At 67.3% G+C, this 12,895-nt stretch overlaps 1 protein-coding gene across 2 annotated transcripts; it reads right to left on the bottom strand.

Moving 5' to 3' along the window:
- Positions 1–5,796: 5,796 nt before the first annotated feature.
- Positions 5,797–11,414, bottom strand: FRMD1 (FERM domain containing 1). Of its 2 annotated transcripts, none has more exons than XM_059399306.1 (4): positions 10,432–11,414; positions 10,030–10,178; positions 9,751–9,900; positions 5,797–6,925 (listed from the first exon to the last, which is right to left on the bottom strand). In XM_059399306.1, exons 1-4 carry the CDS (start codon positions 10,997–10,999, stop codon positions 6,500–6,502), a joined length of 1,293 nt encoding a protein of 430 aa, XP_059255289.1. In that variant the 5' UTR covers positions 11,000–11,414; the 3' UTR covers positions 5,797–6,499. The 2 variants fall into 2 exon arrangements, 1 of the variants encoding a protein (XP_059255289.1); XR_009404321.1 differs by having other exon boundaries at positions 6,562–6,925; positions 10,353–11,414.
- Between the last annotated feature and the right edge of the window lie 1,481 nt (positions 11,415–12,895).

The following is a 12,895-nucleotide window of genomic DNA, read 5'->3' on the forward strand; positions in this document are numbered from 1 at the left end:
CTGTGTGGACGCAGTCGTGCTGTGCAGACGGAGCCCCGTGTGGACAGGACTTGCCACGTGGAGAAGCCATGCTGTGTGGACGCAGTCGTGCTGTGCAGACGGAGCCCCGTGTGGACAGGACTTGCCACGTGGAGAAGCCATGCTGTGTGGACGCAGTCGTGCTGGGTAGATGGAGCCCCGGGGGCACGTGCCGTGTCCCATGGACAGGCTCCACAGTGTGGATGAGGCCCCAAGTGGGCAGAGCCGCATCTGCAGCTGTCTACACCGCAGACTCCTCTGGGAGCCGGTCGTCCCTGCACAGGACCAGGCGGAGGCTGTTTGGCACCGTGCTGCACACGTTCCCGGCGGGGCGGGGGGCAGGCTGCTGCGGGCCGGGTCTGCCCCCGCCATCTGTGGGGGAGAGCAGGTGCACCCGCCCGCCCGCCCGCCTCTCCTCCGGCCACACCCCCACGTCTGTCCTCCCCGAGCACACACAGCAGCGCCCCTGGCTGGGGAGGCCACAGAGCCCTGTCTGCCCCCAGCCCCAGAGTCTCTCATCGGGAGGCCCCCGCCCTGCCCTGTCCTCACTGCGCCCTGCCGGGCACACTGTCTACACAGCCCCCTCTCCTGCACAGGCCGCAAGCTCTGTGGGCAGGAGTGGGCACAGACCACAGCCCCTGCCTCAACCAGCACCGCCGGGCAGGGAGCGCTGCTTTGCTTGATCTCCTTCCTTCTAGCCTGGAGGGGACTCCGACAAGAGATGCCTGGGTCCCCCTCCAGGGCCGCGGGACAGAGCCCACTCCTGTCCCAAGGGGCTGAGGGGCTGCTGGGTCGGGGGCTCACGGCCCTGGTCTCTTCTTCCTTTGAACTTGTTGGACTTTGCTCTATTGGGTGGATTTCAGGAGTAAGATCAGGAGGCATCCCCGCAAGTCGGGAACGGCTTCCCACCCCAGTTCCTGCGTGAGGAAGTCTGTCCAGAGCTGTGGCTCCTTCCCCTGTCCCCCACCCCCGAGTCTAGCTCTGTCCTTCTCTGGGCCATCACAGAGTGACGTTCTCTCCTTCCAGGACACAGTCCCCAGGTCCACCCCCAGCAAGGCGGGGAACCCCCTCCCATAACCGTTGGCGTAGGTCCCTCTTCCTGCCCCTCGGGCAACCACCATCCAGGATGGTGGCCTCCGCCCCCTGGCAAGCACCCCACCGGGAAGGCGGAGGCCCAGGGAGCCAGCCCTGCCTGCCCCGTCCCCCGGGAAGCCTCTCGCTCCCCCACGGCCTGATGCAGGTCCAGGGCTCTCTCCCCGGGGGCCTCCAGAGGGTGCAGGAGCCCAGCCCGGGGCTGCCTGGCCTGGGGGAACCCACCTGGTACAGGGCCTCGGCACTCCCGGCCCTCGTCCCGATCAGTGTGACCCGCATGAAGGCCGAGGGCCCCGGGCCGGAGGCTGGGGGAAGGGAGCGGTGTGAGCAGAGCCAGGGACGAGCTCCCGCAGCCGACACTTCTCCCTCCTCCCCTGGGGACTCTGACTTGGGACCAGGAGCCTCCGCGCACTCCTCCTCCAGGGGTCTTGACCTGCAGGGGCCGTCATACGCTGGGTCCCGCGTGTCCCCATGGAGGTGTCTGAGACCCCTGCATGGGTCAGGCTTTCCGTGGGCCATACTCGAAGCCACCGGGTTCCTCCTTGCTCAGGTGGTCCTCGCCCGCGGAAGTGACCGTCCCAGCACAGGGCACCTTCCCGTGGGGCCCCCGTGACCCTGCAGGGCCCCGTGCTGTCATCCCGGGAAGGGTCCTGGCGCTCGCCGCCCCTGCCCCCAGGTTTGCACCGCCCCCTCCTCCCTCAGTGGAAGCAGGCGAGATCTGGGGACCGAATGCTCTGATGTCCAGGCGAACAGGCTCTTCCCCGGAAAACCGCATGTCGTCTTGGTTCCCGTCACAGTGGGTCAGACAGCAGACTTGGACAGAAACACGGACGGAGCCGCAGGTCCTTTAGCAGCAAACCAGACACGAGAGATAACATGACCCCGCCCGCCCTGCTGTCCTGAGGTGACTCAGGGTGACCCCGGCTGGTCCTGGTGACCCGAGGTGACTGCGTGGCATCCTGGGCGCGGTGGGCAGGGCCCCGGAGGAGGGCACGTGCAGGGGGGTTGGCTGGAGCCCACTGGAATGAGGGACGGACCTAAGTAACCCTCAGAAGCTCTTCTTCCTGCTCATTTTCTAGTGTAACAGGCAAGAACAGGCTCCAAGCCTCTAAAACCATTGACGTGGTTGGCCTCATAGCACAGGGCCGTGACCCTCCACCACCTCCACTTTCCAGCTCTCCGATCTGTGACTTCTCCAGAACCTTCCACACAACCACCCACCCCCACTCTCCAGAACCTTCCACACAACTACTCAATCCTACTCTCCAGAGCCTTCCATATACCACATGGCCCCACCCCTTCCTCCCCACCCGTCTGTCACTGGCCCACCTCCAGGAGCTCTGGGGGTTCCTGGGGACGCCGGCCCTCCTCCCCTGCCCCTGCTCTGGGAGTCACTCTGGTCCCCGGACGGTCCTGGGGAGCCGTGTCACCCTACACGTTCTGGGGCGGATCTCGCAAGAAAAAGCCGCTCCCGCAACCCAAGAGGAAGCCCGGAGGGGCGCCTGCCCGGTGACCCTTCCTACCCAGACGCAGACACAGGCGGCAGGTCCGCCGAGAGCCTGGAGCCCGGGCTGAGGTCTCAGGCGCCCCCGCCGGCAGGTACAAACCGGACCCAGAGAAGGAGGCCCCGGGGGCGGCATGTTCCTGTGAAACCGGATCCCGTGGCCACGGGCAGCAGCAGCCAGCCAGGCTCTTCCCACAACTTGGGCCCCCGGGGAGGTTTTGTCTTCCCAGCAAGTGTCCTTGAACGTCACGGACGTCCCTTACGAGCCTCCCGTCCTCGACGTAGAACTGCACCCTGAGGAAGGTGACGACGGGCGCGCGGGGGCCGCCCGCTGTGCTGCGGGGACAAGCACAGGGAGAGGACAGCAGCCCGGGGGGCTGACGGCGGGGGGGCGGCCCTGCAAGCGGCAGCCCTGAGGCACTGCAGGCCAGCGGCTGAGCCACCCGCGGGCGGCTCTGGGGCCAGGCCTGCTCTCAGGGTCTGGGGACCCGTCTGGGGACAGGCCCGCCGCTTCCAGTCCTCGGAGAAGTACTCGCTGAGCCTCCGCTCTAAGTCCACGAACACGTACTCGCCGTCTGAGAGGAGAAGCAGCGTCTGGCCGGTGGCGCCCAGCCTCCCGGGCGCTCTCAGCCGTGGCCCAGCAGCGCCCACGGCCCCTCCCCAGGCAGTCCGGGGGCATCACTCCGTGGGCTCTCCGGCGTGTCCGGGAGCTGGCGCGTGTGCGTCCTGCCCTCCGCCCAACGGCTCGTCTCCGGGCCGCCCACCGCGTCCTTCCCAACCAGGAGCTCCGGAGTGTCCAAGCCATCATCAGCCTGGAGTCCACAGCGCCCGTCTCTGTCTCTGTCTGTCTCTGTCTTTCCACCTGTCTGTCTGTCCCTGTCTCTGTTCTAGCTCCTGGGCTGCAGGCAGAGGTTTCCTGCCTTGATTCTGACTCAGTCCCAAGCATGTGCCCTCCGCATGACCATGGGGTCACTGGGGCACCCCCTTCCATGACCTCCCCACCCGAACGGCCCAGCTCCCGAAGGAAGGGCTCCAGCCCCGAGAGCAGGAGGGTCTGCCGCGTCCAGCCACCCCGCGGCCCACTGCTCGGCTGCAACGACAGGCCAGGCTGGCTGGGCCCTGGGTCCTCGCAGAGGGTGGGACAGCTCTGGCCGGTCCCCCTTGCAGAGAAGGAGTCCCGGGCACAGGGGTGACCCCAGGTTCCTTCCTGGAACCTGTCCCCCACCCCCAAGCTCATTCTCAGTGTGGCCATCTCAGATGCCCGGACTCAGAGGAGCTGGTCTGACAGGGCCGCTTAGGGGCTGCACACCCTCCCTGGGGACCTCCCTGCTGAGTCAGTGCCCCTCCTCCAGGAAGACCACCGCCGCCCTGCTCTGTGCAGCAGTCCCGGGGGCTCTTCTCAGCCGCCCCAAGCCCTGCCGGTCCCCCTCCTTGACTGGTCCTGCGGGGACCCCAACTGCTGCCTGTCCCTCACAGCCTGGCTGGTCCCTTTATGTGACGTTTGCCCTGGGTGGAGCGTCCGTGGGTGTGTGCACGTGCATGTGGGCTCGCACACCCATGTGCCCGCACACGCACACTCACACGTGCCCACACGCGCGTGCACACAGGTCATGGTTCAGAGCGCCGACGCCACTCTCCACCCGGGATTCAGTCCCCCAGCGGCATCAATCAGGCGTCTGAGGTCAAACACCGTCTGCCTGAGGACAGGGACACCGAGACACCGGGCGCTACGCCGGGAGCTGCTGGGGACCCTGGGGGCTCTGCTGTGACTCATGGGTTCTTCTCCACCTGCTGAGGGCGTGGTCCCTTCCTGTGTGGACCCCAGACCCGACACGGCTCCCATTCACTTTCAGGAACTGCCCCCCACCCGCTCGTGCATTCACGAGGCCTTCCTGGCCACAGGGACCCCCGAGGGCCCCTCGGCTCCTCTGCCACAGGCAGGGGGGCCTCTCAGGGCTGCCTTCGTCCATCATGTCCACGGGAAAGGGTGCTCTTTGGTGTGTTCCCCCCACTAAGGAGAGCAGGGCGGTCTCAATGCAGGGAACCCAGAGCGCATGGAAACACAACAGGGCAGAGCCCCCACACCCCGAGGGCGACTGTTTCCAGCTCCGGCTCATATCCTTTACCACTACGGGACCTGCGCCTCGGGGTTCCATGTGCCCCAGTAGCTTAACTCTAAGACCTCAAATACCAGACGCTGCCAAGAGCAGAGGAAACACTTTCTCCTCCACTTCCTGCAGGCTCTGTCCTCTGTTTCTGAGACCGCGGACGGTGACAGCAGCCTCAGCCCCCAAGGACAGCCGTCCCAAGAGCACGTGTCAAGCACTTGCAGCTCCTTGCCTGGCGCCACCCGACGTCCTGGGGAGTGCGGGCACTCTGGGGACCAGCCCCAGACGCGGAGGAGCCTGGCAAGCACCCGAACCAAGCATCCGGCCCCGGGGTGCCTGCTGCTGTTCCTTCATTTGCGCATCCAAAGTCTATCCTCTCCACCCTGTCCGGAACGGTCCCGCACACCCATCACACACGGCCCACAGCCATGCGGCCAGCGGGGCCATGGGCAGTCAGGCGGGGCGGCCTCTAGTCTCTGCCCCGGGGGCTGGCGGGCAAGCGGAGGGGCTGGAGGCTGTGCGGGACCAGAGGCCGGTCAACAGGCTTCTGCACAGACAGGGGCTCTAAGTGGTGCGGCTCAGGAAGGGGAATGAGCCACGGCCCCCACTGCCACTGGAGATCCAGGCCCCCAAGGCCACACCCGCCCCCCGGGGCCTTCGGGGATTCTCTGCTTCCCTGAGCCACACTCGACCAGGCGGGCTCTGGTGCTCGGCCCCGCGGGTCCTGGAAGATGAGGCGTGTGTCTAGGGCTGTGGGTCCCCAGCCCTCCCCAACAGATACCCCAGAGCTTGGCCTCCACTGGGGCCCACCAGGAAGCCGGGGACCTTCTGCTGCCATGATGAGCTCTGTCCCAGGAACCAGGAATATGTCCATTTACGAAGCATGAAACCCCAACCCCCAGTGCACACACCCCCAATACAGTGGGCATCTATGCAAACGTGTATTTCCTTTGATGTATCACCTGTGTGGACCCAGACCGGGGCAGCAACCAGCAGTGGTTAAAACGAGGCTTGTAGACATAAGCTTTAAATTGGGGGCAAAGCTACCCATCAACTTAGCTTTCCTGGCAGATTGGGAAAAGTCCACCAATATTAAAATTTAACAGCAAAGCCACAGTCTGCTGCCTCGGGCTGTAAACCCAGGACGGCTGTCCGTCTGCCTGCAGCCCTGTCTGTCCATCCGGGCCTGGAACAGGAGGGGTTGCCTGACAAGCGCGGAGCAGAGGCCAGCCAGGGGCTCCGTCATCCCCTCCCTGAGCCAGGGCAGAGGCCAGGGGAGCTCAGGCCGCCGGCCGGCTGGCGGATCGGAATCCTCTTTCTCTGGCGCTCCGTCCCAGCGTCTTGGGGAGAAGGTGCTCCGTCCTGACACGCCCAAGCCCCCAGGGATAGGGACTGTCCCAGTCACTCACAGCACGGCTCGTGGGGGGGGCACCAGCCACTCCTCGGGTGCCCTCCCCGAGGCCACGTGCCCTTCAGAGCCCCATGCGGCGACCCCGTCTCCCACGCACACGCAGCCCCTCGGACTCCCCTGCTTCCCTCCTCCCCCCCGGGGACCCCTCCACCAAGCCCGGGGGTCTCTAGAGGCCTAGAGCCGGGGGTCACAGAGGAAACCCCCAAGATGGGAGACAAGCTGGGTGGCTCCTGCTCTTCTGCCGGAACACCTCAACCTTCAGTCGCAGGGAAGATTTCTTCTGGACCCAGGACTCTGCTACGGACCCATGTTTCCAGAACCCCGGATGGCTGAATCGGACCGCAGGCCTCGCCCAGGGTTTCCAGTTCACGGTTTCTTCCAGAAAGAACTGGAGTAGACCCCTCTCCCCTCTAGAAGGCCAAGGGAGTGTGTGTACACATGGGAGTATATTAAGTGTGTGAGCCTGCGCAGGACTGTGTGAGCCTGCACACGTGTGTTTATGGGTGCGTGTGTGTGCCCTGTGTAACTGCGTGAGTGTGCGAGTGGGGGACGTTGGAGTCCACGTGCAAGCGTGCATCCAGGTAACCTGGTGCACACTGGAGCCTGTCTGCGGTGGGTGACGCAGGCGGGCACTTCCCTGAAGAGGCCACTGCCCCCGGGCAGAGAGTCCCGAGGTGGGGTCGTCAGGGCGCGCTGACTTACTTCTGACCACGCCGAGGCGAAGAAGCGGGCGTCTCTGAGGTTGGCCGTGTCACACGCCTGCTGGAAGAGCTCGTGCCCGGTGGCCCGCACCTGCGAGGCACGCGGGTGCTCAGGGCCTGGAGAAGGGGTGCGCAGCGCCGGGGGGGCGGGAGGACCACGCTGTGTCCCACCCAGGCTCCTTGGTGCTGCCCGCGCTGGACGCTGGAGGCCCCTGACCCAGCCGGTGTGGGGGGCCTGCGGTCTCCGTCCTGGCCTGTGCGGGGGCCACCCACGGACGGGGTGGGGTGCGCTCTCCGTGCCCCACGGGACCCCACCCACCATCCCCATGGGCCGGGCTGTGCGCTCTGAGCCTTGCGCCTTCCCGCCTCAGCCTCCCCACGGGCGCCTCCGGCCGGGGTCGCCCCGTGCCTCAGGGGACGCTGGCCGCCACCCGCCAAGAAGCCCCCGGCTCCCACTCGCGGGGTCAGGAGCCGCCTCCACGCCTGAGCCTGCGATGGCTCTCAGGTGGGTTTCATCTGGGCGCACAGGGGAGGCGCATCCTCCGGCCACACCCGCTGTCTCAGCCACGCCCCTGAGGTGGGCCACGTCACACACACATGCGTGTCACCCCAGCAAGATTCCGTTACACCTCAAAACTGTGGCAAATACCCCGTGAGCGTCCCTATTTTTGGCTGTTCTGTGAAGGACGGCTTTTTTACTCTTTGTTGACTAGGATCAGGGCTCGAGCCTGGGCTGGTGCCGGACCGGGCACAGGTCTGCTCTCTCTCTGGCCGCCCTTGGTCCCGGGGCCCACGGCGCTGCCCACAGCAGTGCCCACTGCCTGCACTGTGCGTCTGGCGAGCTACTTGGGCTTTGCATGTCCCGGACCTGCTGGCCTTGTGCCTCGGGGCCCATGGTCCCCCCAGCCAGGCCTTGGCTCTGGTGCGCATGGGAGTCCCCGCCCGCGCTGTCCCAGGGCAAACTGCTTGCCGGCCGCGCCACCTGAGCTCCCAGCCCCGCAGCGAGCAGGAGCGCTCCGCGTGCGAACCCGCGCAGAGGGAGCAGGACCGGCCGCGGCCTGAGCGTGAAACCCGTGGGCTCTTGCCCAGCGCTCCGCTAGGACAGAGGTGTCCCCAGGACACCCCAGGGATGTGCCCTGGGATTTCGGGAAGGGGCCCGCCACCATCTCAACTCAGGGGACGTGGCTCTTCTCAGTGGTGAAACGCCGTGAGTTTGGCTTCGCCCTCATCCGTTAACGCTGCAGCACTACGGAGACACGCCCGCCGTGCGGCTTTGCACACCTCCAGCAAGGGTCCTCCCCACCACAGCTTCCTGGTGCCCGGGCGTGCAGACACGCGTGGGGTCGCCCTCGTGGCTCACGTGGCTGACACCCTGAGGGTAAGCTGGTGGGCTGTGGACTCGTGCACACCCCTCTGTCCATCCAGCGTGTCCGCACTCACGTTTGCTCCATGAGCAGCTCCAAGGCACCCCCACAGCGACAACCGTGAAGGGGAGCCACAGCCCAGGCCCACCAGCTCCCGCCTCACCCCTTCTCTCCCCGAACACCCCTAACCTCCTGATTCTCCTGCTTAAGGATGCCGCCTCGCCAGGGAGGGAGGACACAGCAAGACCGTGTCTCTGGGGGACAAGAGGCGGGCTGACACTCCCCGTGACCATGGGCCACCTGGAAATGATGGCTTGGGGACCGTTCTGTCCCTGGGGTGACCGGTGGCATGGGAAAGGGCAGCTTGGTGTGGAGGTCATGACGGCACACGGGACTGGCCCCGTCTCCGAGGGTGTGTGGGTCTCCGGAAGCAGGCTCTGGTGGCTGGAACACTTGTCTGCGAGCGCAGACAAGCCGCTTCTGGTCAGCCACCTGGGGTTTTTAAACAGCTGCAGTGCCTGGCGGACGAGCCACACGGCTCTGTGACGAGCGTCAGGCCTCAGCCTCCAGAGAAATGCTCCAGTGAGTCTCGATCTGCGTTTGAGAGGAAGGTTCCAGGGTCTGGTGGACGAACCCCTGAATTAATGGGTTATGTGATCTGCATCTCATGAGAGCAGACCCGAGTAACAGGCCAGGCAGTCTGTCGCGGAACCTGTGGCCCCGGGCGCTGTCGCGGAAACTGTGGCCCCGGGCGCTGGTGCTCAGAGGCGGGCAGACAGCCCCAGCGGTGCCTCCCCCGGCCGGGGCGCTGCGGTCCCTGCACTTGCCGAGGCGGGGGGGCATGCCTGCGCCAGCTTTGCCCTCACCGGTGGGCGTCCCTGAGGGAGGTGGACGGGGCTCCAGGAGGGCCAAGAACGTCGCCTCCCTGAAGACGCGGGCGGGCGAGGTGCCAGAGACCTCCGGGAAGAGGGGCTGCTCCAGGAGCCAGGTGCGGCCGAGGGAGCAGAGAAGGGAAGACGGGCCCAGGCGACGCGTCCAGAACGGAGCCCAGGCCCTCAAGAACCTGTGCTTGTCTCTAATGCCACAAAGCTTTAGTGTTTGGGGCAAAATGTGCCACAAAATGCCACCGACTCCCTAACATCATCACCTTGTTGGAACAAGGGACCTATGACAGTTGCCTCTGCCCCTCCCCCAGGGTCCCCTCCCACAGTCACCCTCTTGGTGTCCCCACAATCCCCCATAGTCACCTCCATAGTCCCTCTGTGGCGCTCTCAGTCACCCCAAGGTCCGCCCACAGTTACCCCCCAGTTTTCCCCAGTCCCCCCCCTACCGCCCCCCCCTGGTCTCCCCCCCCCCCCCCCAGGGCCCACCCCACTGTCCCCCCCCACCCCCCCCAGGGTCCCCCCGTAGTCTCCCCACGGTCCCCGAGGGTCCACCCCACGGTCCCCCCACAGTCCCCCCACCATCCCCCCCACAGTCACAACCACTGTCCCCCCACAGCCACCTCATTGTCCCCTCCATGGTCCCCCACTCCCAGTCCCCCCGTGCTCACCCCCACAGCTAGCCACAGCTGCTCCTGGGTGGGCAGCAGAACCAGGATGTCCCTGGGCTCCATGGTCATCTTGCTGGGTCGCTGTGTCCCTGTGTCAGCTGCTCTCGTGGTGGCACGCAGGCTGTCAGGATGGGCCCCCTCCATGGCCCCCTGCAGGGAAGACTGGTCAGGGGCCCCGCCGGGGAGAAGCTGAGCTGCCCACACCTATGTGCCACCCACACGGATGGGGCCCCGTGTCACCACCTGTTGGGTCCTCCCCGGCCACAGGTGGGAACGTACCACCCCAACTCCCCTGGGGACCGGTGCGTCTTGCGCTCCTGGCTGGGGAAGTAAGCGGAAGACCGAAGACAGTGGGGCCAGCGATCCAGCCAGGCGGGGCACAAGGTCCAAGCTCATAAACAGCCCTGAAGGGGACTGGCGTGCGCCCACTGGAATGCAAATAAACAAAGTCAGGCGGGTACCCGCCCTCCCCTGCCTCCAGCTGACCCCAGGCCCCCAGGGACCACCTCACAGCCCCTGTGCCTCTGCCAGCACTGCCTCCCTCCTTCCCAGGGAGCGGGACAAAGGGTCACAGTAGGAGCCCTTGGCGAGGACACAAATACCAGAGCAGGATCATCCCGGAGGTTTCTGGAGAAGCGGGAGGGAGAGCGAGCGCAGGACCCACAGATCCCAGACAGGCACCTAGAGTGTCGGGGCCCAGAGTCCAGTCCCCAGCGTCCCTGCTACGGAGGGAACGGATGTGGAATGATGCCGCACCACCGGTCCCAAAGCGATCTCCTGCAGGCGCACCCGGCCTCCCTTGCGCAGCAGAAGCCCACGTGGCAGCCCCCCGCCGAGGGTCACGGGCTACCTGCTGCCCCACAGGGAGGAAGACCGCCCCAGGGGCAGGCTGGGGGGAGCTGCCGCGGGAACTCGGACCTCCGGGAAGGGGTGACTCCAGACCCGGAATCAAAGGGGATGGGGAGCAGCGCCCTGAGGGGCTCCAGATCCCTGGGCCGCGGGATGCGGGAGCAGGTGTTCCTGCCCCTGCGGCGTCCAGGGGGTGCTGTGAGGCCGCTGGGCAGGTCCTGTGAAATTGGGTCCCCCTGTCCCCTCTGCTGTCGCTCTGCAGGGGTGAGGAGGTCTGGGCCGCAGACCCGCAGAGGGAGCGGGCCGGCTCTGCCAGTCGGCGCATGCGCCCCTTGCGCCCAGAGGCCGGCGCGTCCCGGCTGGGCCGGTTCCCCGCGGATCTGCAGGGCCGCGGCGCCATCGTTTACTCTGTCCATCCCCGGACACGGGCGCAGCCTCTCTGCGGGCGCTTGACCGTTCCCGACGAGGCCGACAGCCCCAGGGAGCACGTGCTGGTTTTCGTGATGCCGCGGGCCTCCGAGGGCCTGGGGTCAGCGACTGCGGCCGCCGCGGCTCCTGCTCCGCCCAGCACGGCCGGATCCGCTCCTCTCCGCGGGCCTCCGGGCACACGGGCAGGACCTGGGGCGGCGGGCGACCCCACCAAGCGCGCACGGAGCGAGCGGGGAACCCGCGCTCAAGTCCCGAGGCCGCGCGGCGGGGGTGACGCGCCCCCCCTGCGCCTGGGGCTGGGGTCCGCGTCTCAGGGCTTCGGGCCACGGGGCTCCGAGCGCCTGCGGGAGACAAAGGGGACACCGGGCGTCCTCCCCGCAGGTGCGCTTCCCGGTCGCGCCCGAGCCCCGCCCCCAGCCCCGCCCCCACCACGTCCCGTCCCCACGCCCCGCCCGCTGAGAGCGCAGGGCGGGTGCGGGGAGCCGCGTGCGGACGCCCGGGAAGGCCGGCTCCGCGCCCTCCGCCCCTGCGCCCCGGTCCGCACCCCCAGCTCCCGGGCTTAGCGGCGAGGCGGACGCGGTCCTCCCCTGGGGAAACAGGAACGTGGCAGGACCCCCCCCCTGGAAAACACGCCGCTCGTCCACGCTCTTCTGATGCAGGGGGCGGGGCGGGGCGGGGCGAGCGGGAGCGCGGGGGCGCCTGCCCCGCCTCCGCCCCGCCCCGCCCCGCTCCCCTCCGGCCCCTCCGGCCCCCTCCGGCCCCCTCCGGCCCCCTCCGGCCCCCTCCGGCCCCCGCGGCTGCGCCAGCCCCTCCCCCGGCGCTGCAGAGGCTGCCCACAACCTCCCGAAAACCGGGCTCGGGAAGTGGTCGCCGGCCCAGCTTCCAGGAAACGGGGCGGGACCCCCGCGGGGCCGGGGCCGGGCCAGTCGGGAACCGAGGCCGAAGCAGGCTGCCCCGGGCCGCCGGCCCACAGCGCGCGTTCTGGGGAGCCCTGGACTGGCCGGGGCGGGCGACGCCCGAAGGAGCAGGGAGCGGGTCGCAGCCGCTGGGCCTGGGGTGATGCGCAGGGACACCTCAGAAGGCGGGGGTTGCGGACCACAGATCCGCTAAATGCACCAAACTGTTCACGTCAAAGGAGTGCATTTTACAGCATTTGAGTCACACCCCCGGAAAGCTATTAAAGTACGTAACACGTTATAATACCGTAGAAAAACGTGAAAATCCAGGCGCGGCGTGAGCACACGTGTGCGAGCGTGTGGGCGTGCGGAGCACACAGTCCGAAGGAGGAGGAGCGGGCCTGCCGGCCTCTCCTCCAAGCCCCCTCGCTCGCCCTGCTGACACAGGCCCCCTTTCCCGCACTGGTTTGCTCGTGGTCACCAGGACGCGTTCTGGGGTGAGGACTCTGCGTTCAGAGGTCACGCTGCTTAGGTGTCGGGCTGTGAAGGGTCCGGCGGTGGCCTGCCCTCACCTGCACCCCTGTGCCCGCTGTGCATAGCCATGTGTCTCCCTGGGGCCCGGAGCCCGCAGGCCCCGAGGGGCCTCACAGCACCTCACCAAGCGCTTCCCTCCTTCCCACCGTCCCGGGATGGACTGGCAGCCAGGGGCACCCAGCTTGGCTCATTTTACTACTGGGGAAACAGGTGCAGAAAGCCAAGAGACGCGCCCAGGGCTGCTATGGCATTTCTAGCCTGCACCTGCGGGGAGCCTCCTGGGATCCCATGGGAAGCATCGCTCCTGTAACGACCCTGGAAGGACAGCTCAGCATTTCGGGAAACAGGGGCCACCTGCCTCGCTGGGACGGGGCGGGCCAGGGCTCCCTGTCCCCAGTGGAGCAGGAAGAGCTGGTCCAGAGAAGGACGAGAGCAGG

Source organism: Mustela nigripes, chromosome 5, assembly GCF_022355385.1.
Source record: "Mustela nigripes isolate SB6536 chromosome 5, MUSNIG.SB6536, whole genome shotgun sequence".
In the NCBI taxonomy this organism is placed as follows: domain Eukaryota; kingdom Metazoa; phylum Chordata; class Mammalia; order Carnivora; family Mustelidae; genus Mustela; species Mustela nigripes.